The following is a 19,740-nucleotide window of genomic DNA, read 5'->3' on the forward strand; positions in this document are numbered from 1 at the left end:
CTGATAGTACCATATGCCCTTAACAGTCTGCCCACACTGTTGAATATTCCTAGGTTGTTGGAATGAACCAGTGCAACGATGCCATATTTTAAAGCACTATGTTGGTTCTATAGGGTTTTTGTTTCCTTTTGAGATGGAGTTTTCGCTCTTGTCCCCCAGGCTGGAGTGTAATGGTGCAATCTGGGCTCACAGCAACCTCCGCCTCTCGGGTTCAAGCGATTCTCCTGCCTCAGCCTCCTGAGTAGCTGGGATTACAGGCATGTGCCACCACCAAGTCCAGCTAATTTTGTGTGTGTGTGTGTGTATTTTTAGTAGAGACGGGGTTTCGCCACGTTGGCCAGACTTGTCTCGAACTCCCGACCTCAGGTGATCCGCCTGCCTCGGCCTCCCAAAGTGCTGGGATTACAGGCATGAGCCACCGCGCCCAGCCAGTTCTATAGGTTTTTAAAGCAACCCACAATTTTGTTTTTGAGGCAGAGTCTCTCTCTGTCGCCCAGGCTGGAGTGCAATGGCGCGATCTCAGCTCACGGCAACCTCCGCCTCTCGGGTTCAAGTGATTCTCCTGCCTCAGCCTCCTGAGTAGCTGGGATTACAGGTGTCCACCACTACGCCTGGCTAATTTTTGTATTTTTAGTAGAGATGGGGTTTCACTATGTTGGCCAGGCTGGTCTCGAACTCCTAACCTCATAATCTGCCCTCCTCGGCCTCCCAGAGTGCTGGGATTACCAGTGTGAGCCACTGTGCCCGGCCCAATTTTTTTTTTTCAGTCTGATCCAACAGAGTATATTCATGTCAATTTCAGTTTACAGTCCTTGCAGTCCCATCAGTCTGTGAGATTATGCCCAGGTCATCCACACTGGAGGTCTGAAAATGTTCTTAGTTGTACTCTAGTTTCACTAGCTGCAAAGTTTTCTGGGATAGTCTCAGTCACTTGAATGCTTTAAAGATGAAGCCCAAAGAACCATGGAGATGACTTTAGAGGCATTAACAATGAGCAGCAGAGGCAGCCCTGGGCAGAGCCCATCTGGTGTCGCTGGGAGTGACATGCATGAGAGACATCCTACTTTGGGTCCAAGTGGAGGTGCTGACTCAGGGCAGCTGCTACAGTGTGGCTACTAGAGGATCCTTCTCCAGCCTCAGAAATTGAAGCTAAGAATGGACCATTTTCCGAAATTTCATCATGAAGATCCTTACACTCAAAATCTTAAGGTGGCCGGGCGTGGTGGCTCACGCCTGTAATCCCAGCACTTTGGGAGGCCGAGGCGGGCAGATCACGAGGTCAGGAGATCAAGACCATCCTGGCCAACATGGTGAAACCCCATCTCTACTAAAAATACAAAAAATTAGCCGGGCGTGGTGGCGGACACCTGTAGTCCCAGCTACTCGGGAGGCTGAGGCAGGAGAATGCTGTGAACCCAGGAGGCGGAGCTTGCAGTGAGCCGAGATGGCGCCACTACACTCCAGCCTGGGCGACAGAGCGTGACTTCATCTAAAAAAAAAAAAACAAAAAAACTTAAGGTGATGGGTTTCCCCATGACTCTTTTCAAGACCACAGCCGACGCCTTTAAAATCATAGCTGGCTTATGTGTCAACATGTATTCTCACACTCAAATTTCAGAATAAGGCATGAGGTGGATGTATGTGATGGCACCAACTCCGCTTTCTCTTTTCTAGTGACCACTCAGGCCCTGCCTGCACCTATTCTTACTCATTTTAGGGCTCTGTCCATTACTCTGAGCCTTCAACCTGCAGCTCTGCTTTTCGCTGTCTGCAGATGCTAAAGAAAGGCGTCACTAAAGGCCCCGGGCTGCTGGCTGCGATAAGCACCGATGGGAGCTGCCAGGGTCCAACCCAGTTTTTAAAAACACACTTGATCAAGATTGACATACCATAAAATCCGCACGTTAAAAGCATGAGATTCAGTAGTGGGTTTTAGTATATTAACAAAGTTGTGTAACCATCACCCCAAAAAGAAACACTGTTCCAGTAGCAGTCACTCCCCATTCCCTACTGCCCTCCAGCTCCTGGCAATCACTAGTCTACTTTGTCTCATAGATTTGCCTACTCTGGGCATTTCATAGAAATGGAATCCTCTCTGCAGCCTTTTGTCTCTGCCTTCTTCACCTCGCGTCATGCTTCAAGGGAATCTGTGCTGCAGCATGTTTCAGCACCTCATTTGTTAGTTTGGCTGAATAACATTCCATTGTATGGAAAACACATTTTGTTTGCCCATTCATTCGTTGGTGGGAATTTGGGTTATTTCTACCTTTTGGCTGTTATGAATAATGCTGCTATAAACATTTGTGTACAAGTGTTTGCACAGACATGTTTTCATTTCTTTAGTATACACCTAGGAGTGAAATTATTGGGTCATATAACACTATTTAACCATTTGAGAAACTGCTAGACTTTTTCCAAAATGGAAGTATCATTTTATATTCCCACCAGCAGTGAATGAGGGTTCCTTTTCCTCCACATCCTCGCCAACATATAGCATGATCTAACTTTCTGATCATAGCCCTTCTAGTGGGTGTGGTGTCTCATTGTGGTTTTGACTTGCATTTCTAATGACTAAAGATGATGAATGTCTTTTCATGAGCTTATTGGCCATTTGTATGTCATCTTTGAAGAAATGTCTATTCAAATCCTTTGCCCATTTTTTTGGGTTGTCTTTTTATTGTGGAGTTTTAAGAGTTCTTTGTATATGTTCTGGATACAAGAATCCCTTAACAGACACATAATTTGCAAGCTGGGGACAGTGGCCAACGCCTGTAATCCCAACACTTTAGGAGGTCGAGGCGGGAGGATTGCTTGACCTCAGGAGTTCGAGACTAGCTTGGACAACATAGCAAGATCTTGTCTCTACCAAAAATAAAAAATAAAAATAAGATTAGCTGGGCATAGTGACACACTTCTGTAGTCTGAGCTACTCAGGAGGCTGAGGTGGGAGGATCACTTGAGCCTGGGAAATTGAGGCTGCACTCCAGCCTGGGCAACAGAGCAAGACCCTATCTCAAAGAAAAAAAAAAGTGATTTGCAAATGTTTCCCTTCTTTGGGTAATAGGTCTTGATGGAATTGTTTGTAGCATGTAAGCTTTTGATTTTGGCATAATCTATTAATATTTTTACAGTTGTTGCTTGTGCTTTGGTGTCATAGCTAAGAAACCATTGCCCAACCTAAGGTCACAAAGATTTGCTCCTATGTTTTTTTCTGTCATATATATAATTTTTTTTTTTGAGACAGTCTCACTCTGTTGCCCAGGCTGGAGTGCAGTGGTGCAATCTCAACTCACTGCAACCTCCACCTTCCAGGTTCAAATGATTCTCCTGCCTCAGCCTCCCAAGTTGCTGGGACTACAGGCGCCCACCATCACGCCCAGCTAATTTTTGTATTTTTAGTACAGACGGGGTTTTGCTATGTTGGCCAGGCTTGGTTTCGAACTCCTGACCTCAAGTAATCTGCCTGCCTCGGCCTCCCAAAATGCTGGGATTACACGCGTAAGCCACTGCACCCGGCCATTCTTGTATATTATATTCCTATCACTCATACTTAGGTCTGTGATCCGTTTTGAGTTAATTTTTGTGTATGGTGCAAGGTAGGAGGCCCAACTTCATTTTCTTTTGCATGTGGATATCTAGTTGTCCCAGTACCATTTGTTGAAAAGGTTATTGTTTCCTCACTGAATGGTCTGGGCATTATTGTTGAGAATCAATTGACCGTAAACGTTAAGAACCCTTTTTCTGAACTCTCAATTCTGTTTCACTGATTTATCAATGTCTATCCTTATGCCAAGACCACACTGTTTTTTTGTTTGTTTGTTTGAGACAGAGTCTAGCTCTATAGTCCAGGCTGGAGTGCACTGATGCAATCTTGGTTCACTGGAACCTCTGCCTACTGGGTTTAAGCGATTCTTGTGCCTCAGCCTCCCAAGTAGCTGGGACTACAGGCATGTGCCGCCACACCTGGCTGATTTTTGTATTTTTAGTAGAGACAGGGTTTCACCATATTGGCCAGGCTGGTCTCGAACTCCTGACCTTGTGATCTGCCTGCCTCAGCCTCCCAAAGTGCTAAGGTTACAGGCATGAGCCACTGTGCCTGGCCTTTTTTTTTTTCTTTCTTTTTTTTGAGACAGATTCTCGCTCTGTCGCCAGGCTGTCATGAAACAGTGTTGCATTTTCAAATGCCAACTGATTTTAAAAATTGCATTTACATAGCTTTACAAAAATAGCGTATGTTAAAACCATAGGAGGCTGGGAGCGGTGGTGCATGCATGTAATCTCAGCACTTTGGGAGGGTGAGGCAGGTGGATCACTTGAAATCAGGAGTTTGAGGAGACCAGCTTGACCAACATGATGAAACCCCATCTCTACTAAAAATACAAAAAAATTAGCCGGGTATGGTAGTGTGCTCCTGCAGCCACAGCCACTCAGGAGGCTGAGGTGGGAGGATCACTTGAACCCGGGTGGTGGGTGGTGGCGGAGGCTGCAGTGAGCTGAGATCCTGCCACTGCACTCCAGCCTGGGCGATAGAGCAAGAGTCTCTCTCTCAAACAAACAAACAAAAAACAAAACAAAACAACAACCAAACAGAAACCACAGGACACCATCTGACTATAATAATTTTTTTAATGGGCAAAAAAATTATTGAAAAATCATTAAATGTCCGGGCATGGTGGCTCACGCCTGTAATCCCAGCACTTCGGGAGGCCAAAGTGGGCAGATCACGAGGTCAGGAGATTGAGACCATCCTGGCTAACACGGTGAAACCCCTCTCTACTAAAGTACAAAAAATTAGCCGGGTGTGGTAGCGGGTGCCTGTAGTTCCAGCTACTCGGGAGGCTGAGGCGGGAGAATGGCATGAACCTGGGAGGCAGAGCTTGCAGTGACCTGAGATCGTGCCACTGCACTCCTGCCTGGGCGACACAGTGAGACTCCATCTCAAAAAAAAAAAAAAAAAAAATTAAACAACTGGAATAGCAGACTGAAAATGTGTATCTTTTTATGTCTGTACTTAACTTTTTTTGGCTATGTTTTATAAATTTCTTGACTTTTTGTTTTGTTTTTTTGAGACAGAGTCTCACTCTGTAGTCCAGGCTAGAATGCAGTGGCGCGATCTCAGTCACTGCGACCTCCGCCCCCCATGCTCAAGTGATTCTCTCACCTCAGCCTCCCCAGTAGCTGGGATTACAAGTGTGTACTGCCACGCCCAGCTAATTTTTGAATTTTTAGTAGAGATGGGTTTTCACCATGTTGGTCAGGCTGGTCTCGAACTCCTGACCTCAAGTGATCCGCCTGCCTTGGCCTTCCAAAGTGGTGGGATTACAGGCATAAGCCACCACGCCTGGCCTCTTAAATTTATTTATTGGTAGAATCAACTTTTTTTCAATGTTATCTGGATAAAAGTTTAGATTCCCACAAATTTCACCCATTTCATTCTAAAGGTTGTGAATATATTGTTTAAAAAACCCAGTTTTTCTTTTTTGAGACAGGGTCTTGCTCTGTTGCCCAGGTTGGAGTGCAGTGGCACGATCTAGGCTCACAGTAACCTCCGCCTCCTGGGTTCAAGCAATTCTTGTGCCTCAGCCTCCTGAGTAGCTGGGATTACAGGTAGGTGCACACCACCATGCCTGGCTAATTTTTGTATTTTTAGTAGAGACAGGGTTTCCCCATGTTGGCCAGGCTGGTCTTGAACTTCTGACTTCAAGTCATCCACCTGCCTCAGCCTCCCAAAGTGCTGGGATTACAGGCATGAGCCACTGCGCCCAACCTAAAAATCCCAGTTTGTTATTTTAAATTTATTTAGTGGGTCACAATCAATCAGAATTTTTAAAAGTGAACAAAATCATCAAAGTATATATAGTAAGGGTGCATTATTTTGTTAAATTTCAGGTTGTTGGCGTGTGTGTATATTGGGTCATGATGTAAAATGCAGTTTCTTTTTTAAGCAAAAGGTAAAATTTTATTGTAAATAAATCTATTAATAAGACGGACAGGGATGGGGAATTACAGGACCTTGATTAATAAAAGAACCACCACCATTAGCACTTCTCATTGTCCCTTTAGCCCCTGAAGGCTTAACTGAAGCAGTGTACCTTAATTAGATTCTGGTTGTAAAGTATTTCTTACAATGGCTTGTGTGTGAATAGGTAAAATCCATATTTTTATGTGAACTACCGTAATTCTAAAATGCTGAAAACTGGCCAGGCGTGGTGGTTCACACCTGTAATCCGAGCACTTTGGGAGGCCAAGGCAGGTGATCACCTGAGGTCAGGAGTTCGAGACCAGCCTGGACAACATGGTGAAACCCCGTCTCTACTAAACACACACACACACACAAGCCAGGTGTGGTGGCACATGCCTGTAATCCTAGCTACTTGGGAGGCTGACGCGCGAGAATCGCTTGAACTTGGGAGACGGAGGTTGCAGTGAGCTGAGATCGCACTACTGCACTCCAGCCTGGGCAACAGAGCAAGACTCTGTCTCAAAAAAAAAACAACGACGAAAAAATCCACTGTAATTCAAAAGGAGGTAATGAGGCCCTGGCACTGTGTTCATGCCTGTAATCTCAGCAATTTGGGAGGCAAAGGTGGGAGGATTGCTTGAGCCCAGGAGTTCGACACCAGCCTTGGCCACACAGGGAAACCCCGTCTCTACAAAAAATGCAAAATTAATTGGGTGTGGTGGTGCATGCCTGTAGTCCCAGCTAGTTGGGAGGCTGAAGTGGGAGAAGCACTTGAGCCTAGGAGGCAGAGGCTGCAGTGAACGAAGATCATGCCACTGCACTGTAACCTGGGTGACAGAGTGAGACCCTGCTCCAAAAAATAAATAAATAAATAAAGGGCCAGGCACGGTGGCTGACACCTGTAATCCCAGCACTTTGAGAAGCCAAGGTGGGCGGATCATGAGATGGAGAGCATCCTGGCTAACACGGTGAAACCCCGTCTCTACTAAAAATACAAAAAATTAGTTGGGTGTGGTGGCACGCCCCTGTAGTCCCAGCTACTTGGGAGGCTGAGGCAGGAGAATCACTTGAACCCCGGGGGCAGAGGTTGCAGTGAGCCGAGATCCCGCCACTGCACTCCAGCCTGGGCAACAGAGTGAGACTGTCTCAAAAAAAAAAAAAAAAAAAAAAAAAAAAAAAAAAAAAAGGAGGTAATGAAACTGAAATCAACCCACTCTAGAGCTGGAGGCTACTGTTCAGTTTGACTTCTGACCTGCATGCTTATTTTGCAGATGTCTCTCAATTAAACAAAATCTCATTACACAGCATACAAAGCGTGATGCAAAAATAGTTTATTATGATATAGTTTATGTAAAGTTAGGTAATATTTACAAAACAAAAACGATCAGCTACATCCAGGGAATCTAGCATGTCACACAGAGGAATAAATATCCTGACAAAGTAACACTTCAATTGTAGTGAATAGTTGATCACAAACTTTGTAAAAAAAAAAAAAAAAAAAAAAAGCCTCAAAAGGCCCCTCCCCCCTCCCCGCCCCAAAAGAGAGCAGCAGCTCAGCCGGTCAGGCTTTCTTGAGACACTGGCCTGACAGTGGATGGCCCACCCTACCCCGGAGCTCTACTTCTCAGACCCGAGCGCTGTGCTGGAACCTGGGGAGGCGGTACTCATTCAGCCCTTTCTTCTGCACACGGCTTTTAGTCTGTTAAACATTACCATTTAGCATTAGAACAGAAATGAAACACCAGTTGGAATTATATCAGCTGCTTCTTTTTATCATGTGACAGAACGTTTATGAGAACTGCTGGAATCACAAGCTGCGGCAGAGGTGACTGAAGCATTTCCACTCCGTTCACATATAGCGCTCCAGCTTGGCACAGTAGGTTTTGTCTTTGATAACGAATTGAGACACTGACCCTGACAGAAGGGCACAGTTGTGAGAAAAATCATTAAGAATTGTAATTGTTGAGGAGCCACTTGGATGCTTTCTACCTTTTATAAATAGTACCCTAGGAAAAACCACATGAAGTAATTCTTATACTTAACTGGTTTTGAATCCTAACAGTATGTCAGTAGATAAGTTGTTAATACTAAAGGTAAATCCTAAAATCCTTTAAAATCCATTTTAATTGAAGCTTGTGATATAAACGTAACACAGTAGTGAACTGAGTGTTCTTCACAATCTATTCCTAGCTGTCTATAAAACTAAGTATGTGACACCACTAACTTCTCAAGGGGGGTGGGGGGTCAGGGAGTGATGGGCGTGACTGTGAGGCTGCAAGCGCTGTGCGTGTGTGTGGCTGCGCCTCCGAAACACCCTTTCCTCAGGTGGCCGAGCTGCGCCTGGGAAAGGCCCCCACTGAGGCTGTGCCCGAGGAACGTGCCCGAGGAACATGCCGTGTCCACCCCTTGGGACTTGGACGTCCTCTCAGGCCATCCTACAGTACTGGAGTCTCCGATTCTTAAGTATTCTGTGACTCAGTGTTTCCTTACCAATCTCACAAAAATAGGTGTTGTAAAAAACAGCTGCATCTAAGTTCTGCAGCCTCCATGGAATTCCAGGATATGACCAAAGAGCTGGGGAATCCAAACAGCTCCGGTGCTCCACAGAGCCCTGCCCAGTGAGTGGTCTTGAAGGTTCTCAGAAACTGCACATTTAGACCCCGATCCCAGAACTGTGCCTTGAACCAAGTCTCCCTAGGATAGCCTTAAATTACTGTGCAGAAGTCTGGTCAAGATGGCACCATCATTTTCTTCATTTTCCTGATTTTCCTTAAGGACTCTGGCTCTACCAAGAAGAGGCAATACAGAATTCTTTCAATGAAACAATGTATGGATACAGAGCTATCGTTATTTTGGATATTGTATACTTTAAAACCATCTATTAGATGACCAAAAGTTTTACAAAGATGCAGCAGTCATTAAAAACATTTCCTTATAATGCTGAGCGGGTTTCAACGGTGCAGTCAACCCTGTTCTCCCCATCTTAAAAAGGGGTGTCTGTTTAAGATTTTTTTAAAAACCCATACAAACTTTGTCACAAAAATCCCTGCAGTAACTTCTCAGTAATATTTACATTGCTTGCTCTAAATAATATACAGGCTATTTTGAAGAAAATAAACACAGCTGCTTTTAAATACAGAGAAATTGCAAGCTACACCAAGCATGCAATAGCTTAAGTATTCACAAAGTACTGCATCCGAACACCTAAGGACTCGGACCCAAGACGTGTTCAGACAGAAACTTGTCCCATCTCTAGGGATGATCTAGTGTTGAGCTACTGACTCCCCTATCCTGCCAAGAGTCTTTTCTTTTGTTGAAGGATTTCAGAGTAGGGAGATGTCTTCCCTTTACAGAGAAGCAAGAATACTTGAAGCTCACGGTTCTGAAAAGGGCAAGAGAATGAACAGGGTCTTGTCCCTGGCAGACAAAATTTGAGATAACCGATAATGTTCCTTTCCATGCTGGGTTTATGCCAGGCTTTCCTTTCAAAGAGCCTACAGCACGGTGTTACTAGCCTTCAGCTCAGGCTGGTTCTTAACTGCCATCAGCTGTGGACACATGCCCTTGCTGAAAGCTGTTTGGCCCAAATGTGTAAACACAAGAACTGTACAAAGGTACAATGAAGAGCCCCCTCTAAAGGGTGGCTGCAGAACAACCTGCCGTAGCTGCTGTGCAAGGAAGAACGCCCATCTCAGAACGTTCTGTTGCTTGGCATTGAGAACAGTGGTGGCCTTCACCTTTGGATGTGAAGATGACCGTTCACGGGATGAAAAATCTACTATCTGAGTTTACATCTTTAAAGCAGGTAGTGGCATGGAGAAGCCAGGGGAAGGAAGGAGTGTGCTTGTACATGGCACCTCCAAGCCTGAAGTGCGTGGAAAACTCACGTTCAGTTGCTGAGTATTACCTACTGGAGACGCTCGCGCTGAGCGGGCTAGGAACCTCTCTTCAGAAGAATGCTGGAAGGCAGGAAAGCCCAGGAAGGTGAAAAGTGGGAAAACAGCGTGTAGATACCTTAATTCTAAGGAACTTTTTAATAAGCAAGTTCCCAGCAGCTTTCTTCCCAAGTCCTTTCAGAAAGGGGGCTCTTTTGCCAGCACTGAGAACCTTCGCTCACTTCAGCTGAAAGGAGAAAACACAGGGCTGATCCCAGCTTGCAGGAAAGGGGAAACGAAATGTTGTCTCTGGCCTGTGTCACCTCTTAGTGCTCCAACATGGACCTCAGGGCAAGTTACAACTTGTTTAGAAAGCAAATTCCTTGTACAACAGACCTATGACTCCCCTAGCCAGGACTTTTATCTCACACCCTAAAATGAATGAAGTTCCCAGGAAAGTGAAGCTTCTCATCAACATGACAAATTTTCTTTAAAATTTCAACATCAAATTCCTTTGAAGTATAATATCATACATTTCCATTCTTTATAGAACTTTGACAATACTTAATTTCTTTCTCCCTTAGTGGCAAAGGGGGTCACTAAGTTTTTACTGTATCTTATAGGCCAGGCGCAGTGGCTCACGCCTGAAATCCCAGCACTTTGGGAGGCTGAGACGGGCGGATCACGAGGTCAGGAAATCGAGACCATCCTGGACAACATGGTGAAATCCCGTCTCTACTAAAAATACAAAAAAATTAGCCAGGCGTGGCGGCAGACACCTGTAGTCCCAGCTACTCGGGAGGCTGAGGCAGGAGAATGGCATGAACCTGGGAGGCAGAGGTTGCAGTGAGCCGATTGTGCCACTACACTTCAGCTTGGACAACAGAGCGAGACTCTGTCTTAAAAAAACAAAAAACAAAAAACAACCCCCCCCCACCCCCCAAAAAACCCACTGTATCTTATAAAGGAAGGTCTTATAAATTCTAAGCTTCTTTAGGACCACGTTAGGCAAACTCTTCTTTTCAGGAAAAGTTAATGTTGATGTGCCACATTCTTTTCTAAGTGCAAACTGTCTTAGAACTTACCCGTCAGTGAATGAGCAGCTGGGAGAAAGGGGTATGTGACCAGCCATTAAAGTCACCACACATACAAAGGAGCAGGGGACAGCAGAGCTTCCCCTATACCCCAAATTAGGCTGCAGGTCATATTAAAAACCTAGGAGGCCAAATAGGATTACTTGTTTGTGTAGGGACCTGGCTGCCGACAGGGACTCCATGCAGGATGGCCTTGGCCTCCAGGGCCCTACACCTAGCGGGCTCTGCTGTGTCCCAGCTCCGTGGCACCCGCCAGCCTCCCAGGAGACGGCCAGGCAGGAGTGATGATCAGGATTGTGTTCAATTCTCAGCATGTTTCCATGTACCCAAAAGTTAAAGAGTCCCATCTACCTCTATAGTAAAACAAATGGTAGTAAATACATTCCATAAAAATGTTTTTCAAGCCATCAGTTTTGTTTCCAGCCTTATCTGTCAGTATTCCTTTCAGGCACATTCTGAGATTCACAACTGTGTTCTTTAAACAGCCAAAATTCCCTCTTCTCCCTGTATGGCTGCATGAGCTGGAGGGTAAAGGAGTGATGGGAGCTGGTGGCTGCTGCAGAAACAGGTTCTTGCCGGGCCTTCCACGTCACTAAGCAGGCTGTGGGGCCTTGCTCTCCATGCTCTTCTGCCTTCATACTTGCTGAATCCGAAGCAAGATCCTCTCCGATGTTACCTCTTGTTCAATAAACCCGCAAGTTCGCGATACTGCCACCTCTAGTCACCCTGGGATGTCCACTGCATCACCCACTTAGCACAGGCCCATTATGACTCCCTGAAGCACAGGCTTCCAGCTCACAGGGCAGCGCACTGTCTCCACCCCTGCCCAATGATCCACTCAGACCCGGGAGGCTGTGGACAGTGCGTCCTCTGAAATGCTGGTCTCCACACCTGCTTGGGGCTGGGGCACCATGTGTGGATAAAGAAACTGACCAGCAGAAAGTGACTATTCTGCACGTGCAGGCGTGCACACAAGGTAATTACCCACAAGCCTGCAAAAACTCACATGGGCAAAACTGCCTCGCTTTCCCATTCATATGTGGGGCACAGCTTACTGGCTGGTGCTAGCATACTACACACAAATACATTTATAGGAAAATAATTAAAATGCTGAAGTCTATCTATTTGAACATCTTCTTCATCAGTAAAGCTGGGAAAGCCCACTATTGTGTCGCTGGTACCAAGGAGCAGCCTGAGACCCTGTCTGCAGCTGCCCCTAAGACCTTCCTCTCCCCATACAGAAACCAGTTCTACTTCTTCACTGTTCTTCTTTCTTCTCTCTGGAATTCAGGGGCTAAATCCCTTCCAGGGTATTTGGATACCTGCAGGAAGGAAACTGGAGAGAGGGCCCAGCCCTGTGCAGCACAAGGCTCCCTGCTCAGTGTGGCACCAGTTGGGCAGCCATCAACATCTGTGCCAGTGTTGCCACCTGGGCAAGTCTCTGTTCCTGGGGCATGTCCAGGTGGAACATGAAGAACATCGTCATCCTTTCTCACCTGGTTCACTCCCTCGCAGGATGGAGCCCACCAGCAGGGAATCCAGACTTCCTTGACCCAGATGGTGGCTGTCCCTGGATGAGGGCTCTTCAGAAACGCCAGGACAGGCCCAGGGCATTTTCAGGAGCTCTTAGCAAAGCAGCCTCAGTCTGTTTCCTGGCAATACCCTACACTAAACCAGCCTCTGGGGAGAGGCCTGTGGCAGGGAGGAATGCAGATGCCCAGCTGGCCTGTCTCTGACCCCTCACATGCTGCACTCATATTAATTTTCCAGGATTCCTGAAGTCCAGCCTCAAAGGATACGTGATGGAAAAAAGGGAATCAAATGCTCTTTTGACCTATGGGCAAACTTGCTTTAATTTAAAGCACTGTGAGGGCTGAAGGCAGACGATCCTCTCTCCAAGCATGGACTCTGCCCAGAACCCCCTGGAGGGCAGAAGGCAGGGAGCTGTCTGCAGAAGGGCCAGTGGGTCCACCCCCAGGGGCAGCAGGGCTGGTCACGAAGGAAACCACGCCAGGCAGGGCAGGTGGTGGACCTCAAAGAACGGCACAAAATTGTAGCACCCAGATACCAGGCAAAAACTCCTATCTGGTCAGATCCTGACGCACATCAGGTCCCTGTCTATCCTGGAGCATTCATGTGTCCCAGCAGTGTCCTGGAGACAACAATGGGGCTGTTGGGGACAGCGGGGTCCCGAACGTTCCTTCTGTATATTCCCATTGACACAGAAAGGTCGTAGTGCATTTCTCAAAGCACTGCCAATCTAAATGGCCGGGGGGTCTGATAAGTATATCTATATTTGATATGGGGCCTTGCTTTGTCACCCAGGCTGGAGTGCAGTGACACGATCACGACTAATTGCAGCCTCGACCTCCTGGGCTCAAGCAATCCTCCTACCTCAGCCTCCTGAGTAGCTGGGACTGCAGCTACGCAACTGTGCCACCTCAGAGAAGTAGATTTTTAAACAAATCCAATTTTCTCTTGCTGTTAACAACACTGAAGACTGGTAGCAGAGGAGTGAAAGTGTGGGTTAAGAGCCTTAAAAACTTGTGGAAAGGGCTCGATGCCAGTGGAGAGCACTTAGTTATTTCAGTGAGAAGAGAGCACCTAAACCTGGGTCTGAAAACACATGAAAACTCCAGGCCTTGCTCCCGGCCCTTCTGCACATTGGGGGCAGGGCCAGAGCTCCACAGACGGCCTTGCTCATGACTTCATCTAGAAACTGAGCAACAGGATTTCTAGATTTCAACACCCAAAGCATCCACACCCCCACAGAGACCATCACACCAACTCAAGCATGAATACAAAGTGAAAGCATGTTCTTGGCATGAAAACCATCTGCTCACACCCCACCTTGCTCCTAAAGTAGCAGAACCTGTTCCACCAGCCAGGGGTTTATACTCCCTATCTTAATGGGATTAATGGTTTTCATGGGGCCATAATAGACTCCAATTTAAGAGATTTTCAAGAATTGCTATAGAATGTTTTGTGGTAGTTAAAAAGGTCTTCCTCAAACTGTTAGAAAAAGCAAAATGGTTAGTATAGGTTTACTTTAACCAGGCTGTTTTAAAGATAAATGCTGCAAGACAGGTTTCCAGAGCTCAGATTAATTAAATGAGAATTAAGATCGGAGTCTCAATACACACTCATGTGCTGTTCTCATCAGATTCTGACATCCTCTCTACTTTCCTCTTGACTTAACAGGGGTCTCAACAGGGGTCTCCTCTCAACCTTTTCCAAAGCAATGTGACGGTTTCTTTTCCAAAAGGTAAAAAAACCCAAACCCCCAAACCTTCCCCCACTTTGAATGATTCCTGGGGGGAATTCATTTGTTTTTTGCAATCAGAGTCTGAAACCTGGGCTGCAGGTCAACAATCTCGAGTAGTTATGAAAAGACCAGGGTTACTGGAGACCAAGAAAGGAACGAGCGGAGGAAGGAAGGAAGGAAGGAAGGAGAGGGGCCGGGGATTTTGTGCAAGATTTAATAAAAAACAAACAAAAATAGGAATGGTTGCTTTCAACATTTTCCAGGTTGTGAAAGGTTTGCCACGATTCTCAGGGGTGTGGTTCTAAGCTGCATCAGTGGAACAAATACAAAATGCTGTCCTCCTCCCAGGCTGGAAGGCAGTGCACCTTCTCCTCTTAACAGCCAGACTAGCGGGTGAGGAGTCAGTGCTGTGACCCAGGCCAAGCTGGAGTGTCCGCATGGCTTTTTCTCTGACCAGTGGGGATTCCATCTACCTTGAGGCGTGCTGGCTGGGCCCTGTTTCCACACCAGCGCGTGGTGAGACAGGGTAGCTTATCAACAGGCTGCTGGGCCTTAATACTGACAGTGAGTATGGCGGGTCACAGCCAGGAAGGGACTAACACAGATGCCCTCCCAGCCCCCACTGCTGGCCTAATTTTAGAATACCACGGAAAAAAGCTTTGATGAAGACAACAGGAAGTCAACACAGCAGAGAGTGGTGTGGACAATCCAGAAGCCAGCCTCACGCATTCCATGCCCACAGTTAACGATGACAACAACAGCAATAATAATAATAAAACAAAGGTACAGGTGAAAAGCAGCGCTCGGGGTGTGCTGCTGCAAGCTGGGGAAGGCGCGTGCTCAACTTGGATGGGACACAGCTAGTCTTTCTTCAAGTCCCTGGATTCAAAGAGCTTCAACCGTTCTTGCACCGTCAGGCCTTCCTTCAGACTCTGGGTAGAGACAGAGCAGGAGGAGAAAATAAACACACCGTTAGACCCCCTGCACTGGACCGGACCGGACCAGACCGGACCGCTGGTGGAGCCGGCATCAGAGAGCCGGGTGCAGGTGCGGTTAGTGGGCATGCCAGGAGGAGAGGCCCCGGGAAATGCTGTTATTGGTGGAGGATGTTTTCCCCTTCAGAAAATTACTTGGATGAAAAAGGAAAAAAAAATCAGAGAGACAAGACCATGTGTTTAAGCAGCTAAATTCTGAGCTTAGGGCTCTTTAGACAAGCAGTGATCAGACGAATCCAGCCAGGGAAAACAGTGCAATGAGCAAGGAGACTGCCCATCCCCGTGTCTTGTCTTGTGTGTGGATTTGTCCGCATCCAGCTCCAGAGAGATTCTTCACCTGACAGCCTCAGCTGAGGAGGACCAGATGCTCCAGGGCATCCCCAGCAGGATGGGTGTCCCGGGACAGGGCCTCGCTCCTACAGTGCCTCTGCAGCACCTGCTGCCCTCAGACCCATTTCTGGCATTCCCTGATCAGAGGCCTGTGAGTGGTATGGGGATTTGGGAACACGCCAACATATCTAGTAAGATTTTCAAAACGTAAAACCAATACTCTGTTCACGTGGGATCTTGCTAAAGCTTAAATCTGTATGTCCAGAGATGAATGAGATCTTACTAACTGGCGGACAGAGTATTTTCCATCTCATTCTTACAGACTTTTCTCAATGATTTAATTTCTGAATAAGAAAAGGAAGAGCACTTTTCAGAGAATGACTGGAAATGAAGGGCATTCCAGTACTGCCTGGAAAGTGCTGTGGCTCTTCACTTATCTCCCTCTTCACGCTAAGTGTCGCCGTCACACTCAGCCCTGCTGACTTCCTGTGGCTTACCCTTGTCAGAGCTGGTGCAGATACAGGCTTTACTGAGAAATCGGAAGCTGAAGGGATGGCCTCTAGCTCAGGGTTTGCCTGATTCTACCAGTTTCAACCAAAAACCTGAGCAACGTGAAACTGCAGGCTGTACCCCATCTACTGGGGAGTCGCCAGCTTAGGCTCAGGCATCTCTGGCACCGTCCTGGAGACCCTGGTGTGATGGACTGGGGACTGAGCATGAGCTGGTCAGCTTGAGGCTCCCTCCAAAGCTCAAGGGAAGGGGGAGCTCCACTGTCCCCCACCCCACCCAGCTCTACCCAGAACAGACCTGCTTGTTTGCTATATTCTGGAGCTGTGTGTCTGTGTAAATAAATAAACAATGTGATTTTTAAATACAGGGTTCTGCTGCTAAGCATTTTAAAACTCACTGGTCCAGGCTGGGCGCGGTGGCTCACGCCTGTAATCCCAGCACTTTGGGAGGCCGAGGCGGGCGGATCACGATGTCAGGAGATCGAGACCATCCTTGCTAACACAGTGAAACCCCGTCTCTACTAAAAAATACAAAAAATTAGCTGGGTGTGGTGGCGGGCACCTGTAGTCCCAGCTACATGGGAGGCTGAGGCAGGAGAACGGCGTGAACCCGGGAGGTGAAGCTTGCAGTGAGCCGAGATTGCGCCACTGCACTCTAGCCTGGGCGACAGAGCGAGACTCCATCTCAACACAAACAAACAAACAACCTCACTGGTCCAGGTGAGCCTCACCTCAAGCAGTTGTCACAGCTTGATAACTGTGTGTGTCTGAGAGGGTTTCTATGGAAGTCTGCTACAGAGAGTGGCTGGGGGAATGGGGGGAAAATCCATCTCCCATTCTGAGCCCAGATGTACCTCAACACCCATGCCTGCTTCCAGATGCCCTTGGGGTCCCTCCCCGCAGGGTGCAGGGTTCTCACAGCAGTCAGTCTTGCAGAGGACCTGGGTAGACATCTGGTCACCATTGAAGGGGCTGGGGCCAAGCCAGGCAGGCAGCCCTGAGCCTAAGTGCTACTCAGAGGCAGGCCCCGGAGCATGGCTGGGGATGTCACTGTCACATCCTGGTTCCTGCTTGTTGGGGACTTTCTGTCAGGACTGTAGTGAGTTTGGTCACTCCTAAGGCCTGGGTTTGCTCCTTGCAGGCACTGCGTCAGAAGCCCCAGAATCCTGCTACAGCAGGCCCAGGGTAGGGGAGCGCCCTGACAGCCACAGCGCCCAGCATGCTCGCTGCTGGCTCCTGCCCCAGTGACAAGAGCAGAGCTCAGGCTCAGGTGATGCTGGGCTTGCTACAATTCCAAGGGTGGGAAGTAAGCGAAATCCCCTACGTTATTCCTACACTGGCTGCGGGAAGCTGTTTCTCTCTCTACGTCCTCTGGATTCTCTCCTGGTGGCTGCTCAGCCCAAGCACCCCTAAACAGGTGTGGCTGCCATGCCTGGCCCTTGGGGCTCAGCCAGCTCCCTCTGGGGTTCATCTCCCTCTAGGCTGTTCTCTCCACTGAGTGCCTCCTGTAGCCCCACATACTGAGCTGACCACAGACACGGGGGCCCCTTAAAAACCCCGAGGGAAGCATTCTCTGGTCTCAATCCCAGAAAAGGCTGTGTTGCTCTTAAGCAACTTGCTGTCTTTGATTTTGTAGCAGCTGAGACTTGCGGTCCTTTTGAGTGAGGCAGGACAGAAAAACAGAACAGAACAAAAGACACAGATCAGTGCACATCAAATGCCATATCAAAAAACACCAATGAGAAGTAGAGTTTCTGGGCAACTTCATTTCCATCTTCTTGAAGGGTTGGGTGGAGTCTTCAGATACAGTTGAGGAAAAGGATGACACCCACCCATGCCTGTGCCTCCTAATGTCTCCTGGGAGCGCTAACACGGCCCCATCCTGCCCTGTTGCACCACAGACATCTAGGAAGTCCTTGTCTTTCCGCTGGGGCCAGCAGGACTGGCCCTGCACTCCAAGGATTTTTATGACGGAAACCCAGCCAAGCCAACCATCAACTTAAAAACACATGAGGAGGAGGACCCCATCCCGGGGTTTCTCTCCATCTTTTTCAGTCTGCCCTGGGGCCCAGACAGTCTGCTCCCTCATCCCTGCTCTGGCTGGTTCCCAGCCACTGTGAGAGGTGCCCCACCCCCTCCCCACTCACTGCACAGAGTTACTGTCAGGGGCCCGTGGGTGTTGCACAGCCTCCCTGGAAGGGTCCTGTCAGTGACAGCCGGTCCCCTCCCCCAATTGTCACTTATAGGCATGGTCCAAAAGCCCAAATCACTAATAGTGAACTTCAAACTCCTTCAAAAAAAGCTCAAAGATACTAGCTACAGTTTAGCCTCAAATAAGTAGTAGAATCTTCAGTAAGAAAACCATGAACCAAAAAAGGACAAGTTTCCTTTTGCTAAACAAAACGTTATGTTTAAAGAAAAATGCCCAAGCTAAGTTTTCAATCAAGCCTAAACCATATTTGGGTACAGGGGACTTAGAACTGTAGAAAAATAAAACCAAACTGACTAGGCTTAAAACCTTCAACTCTTTTAACCAAGCCTCAGGCTGAAGTCCCTCGGACGGCATGGTGCTGTGGGTGTGCCTGAGAAAGGGCCAGCATGGGGAGGAAGATGTGGTTCTTGCTTTCCTCCATGTTCTCATTCCGGAATGAATGAGATCAAGCCACTGAGCCGGCAACTACTCATTTCTCAAGGTGTCTCCCACAATGGGCCCTCCCCCACCTCCTCTCTGGGATAGGGCCTTCAATGGCACCTAGTGAGAAGCTTTTGTTTTATTAAAAAAAAAAAATACTGGTAAATATTTCGCCCCTATTGCTTGTAGTTATCATGCTCTTCTGAACCATCTTCACCAAGCTCTAGTCCTGGTTTATCCATTCCTAGAATGACCGACCTGTTAGCCTTGACAGACACAGGCCACTAAGTGGCTCACTAGGTGGGCGAGGCCTTTGGTGACGGTAGACTTCACTTGCCAGCGTGGACTTCTGTAAATTCCACCTCGTGACAGAGGGCAAGACAAGTGTCCCCTGAGAGGTTGGAGTGAGTTCAGCCGTTGTGCACAGATTATCCAACATGCATGCTGATGCGTGCCTGGCTCTCTGCCTGCCCACCAGGCTAGAGGAGCACCTCACTGCCAGGGTCATCTCTGTTAAGAGGTTAGAGTGCCAATTAACTCCCCAGAGCAGGTTAAAGAAACCTCACTTGGATTTGGTATGTGTTTGTTGGAGCAGGATGAATTGAAATAAAGTAACCATGACGCAGGCGTTTGCCATGGGGGTGTGAGCAGTGCATGCAGGCGGCGGGAGAGGCGGTTTACCTCCTGCATGGGCCGGGAAGCGGGTGCATTTCAGGTATCCCACGAGACCTGCTCAATTACGGACTGTCAGAGGAGAGAGCAGACATGAGACACACAACCAATCCCAAACACACGCGGTGCCGCTCCCACCTCCGCCCGCCCTCCTGTGCATGGCTGGCTCTGGACAGCACACTAAAGATGTGCTGCTTCCTGGCTGGGGAACAAGAGCAGGTAGCATCATCTCTTGGAGGCGGCACCAGTGTCACAACAGTGATGTGCAAGGAACAACACAGGCACAGCTGACAGCAGGCCAACATGAGTGGGGCTGGGTGAAACCTGGCCTCGAGGCAGGAGCCGATCATGCCAAGCACTGGTCTTCACAGCCCTGGCCTGTCAGTGTCATTGCTAGGAGGTGGCT

The 19,740-nt window shown here is 47.9% G+C and overlaps 1 protein-coding gene and 1 long non-coding RNA gene across 4 annotated transcripts in view; one reads left to right on the forward strand and one right to left on the reverse strand.

Annotated features, from left to right (window-relative positions):
* Positions 1-7,034: 7,034 nt before the first annotated feature.
* Positions 7,035-17,570, forward strand: LOC129051022 (uncharacterized). The gene is made up of 2 exons (XR_008514982.2): positions 7,035-11,907; positions 13,257-17,570. It is a non-coding gene; the product is annotated as an uncharacterized LOC129051022 (long non-coding RNA).
* Positions 14,397-19,740, reverse strand: part of MPRIP (myosin phosphatase Rho interacting protein) — a 143,053-nt gene continuing 137,709 nt past the window's right edge. For 2 of the 3 annotated variants that reach the window (XM_024235567.3, XM_054535504.2), the window contains one exon: positions 14,397-15,128. In XM_024235567.3, coding sequence (XP_024091335.2) covers positions 15,057-15,128 — 72 coding nt within the window. In that variant the 3' untranslated portion in view covers positions 14,397-15,056. Of the gene's footprint in view, positions 15,129-19,338; positions 19,407-19,740 lie in introns of those variants that run through there. The other variant, XM_054535503.2, reaches the window with a different exon arrangement.

Source organism: Pongo abelii, chromosome 19 (assembly GCF_028885655.2).
Source record: "Pongo abelii isolate AG06213 chromosome 19, NHGRI_mPonAbe1-v2.0_pri, whole genome shotgun sequence".
Classification (NCBI taxonomy): domain Eukaryota; kingdom Metazoa; phylum Chordata; class Mammalia; order Primates; family Hominidae; genus Pongo; species Pongo abelii.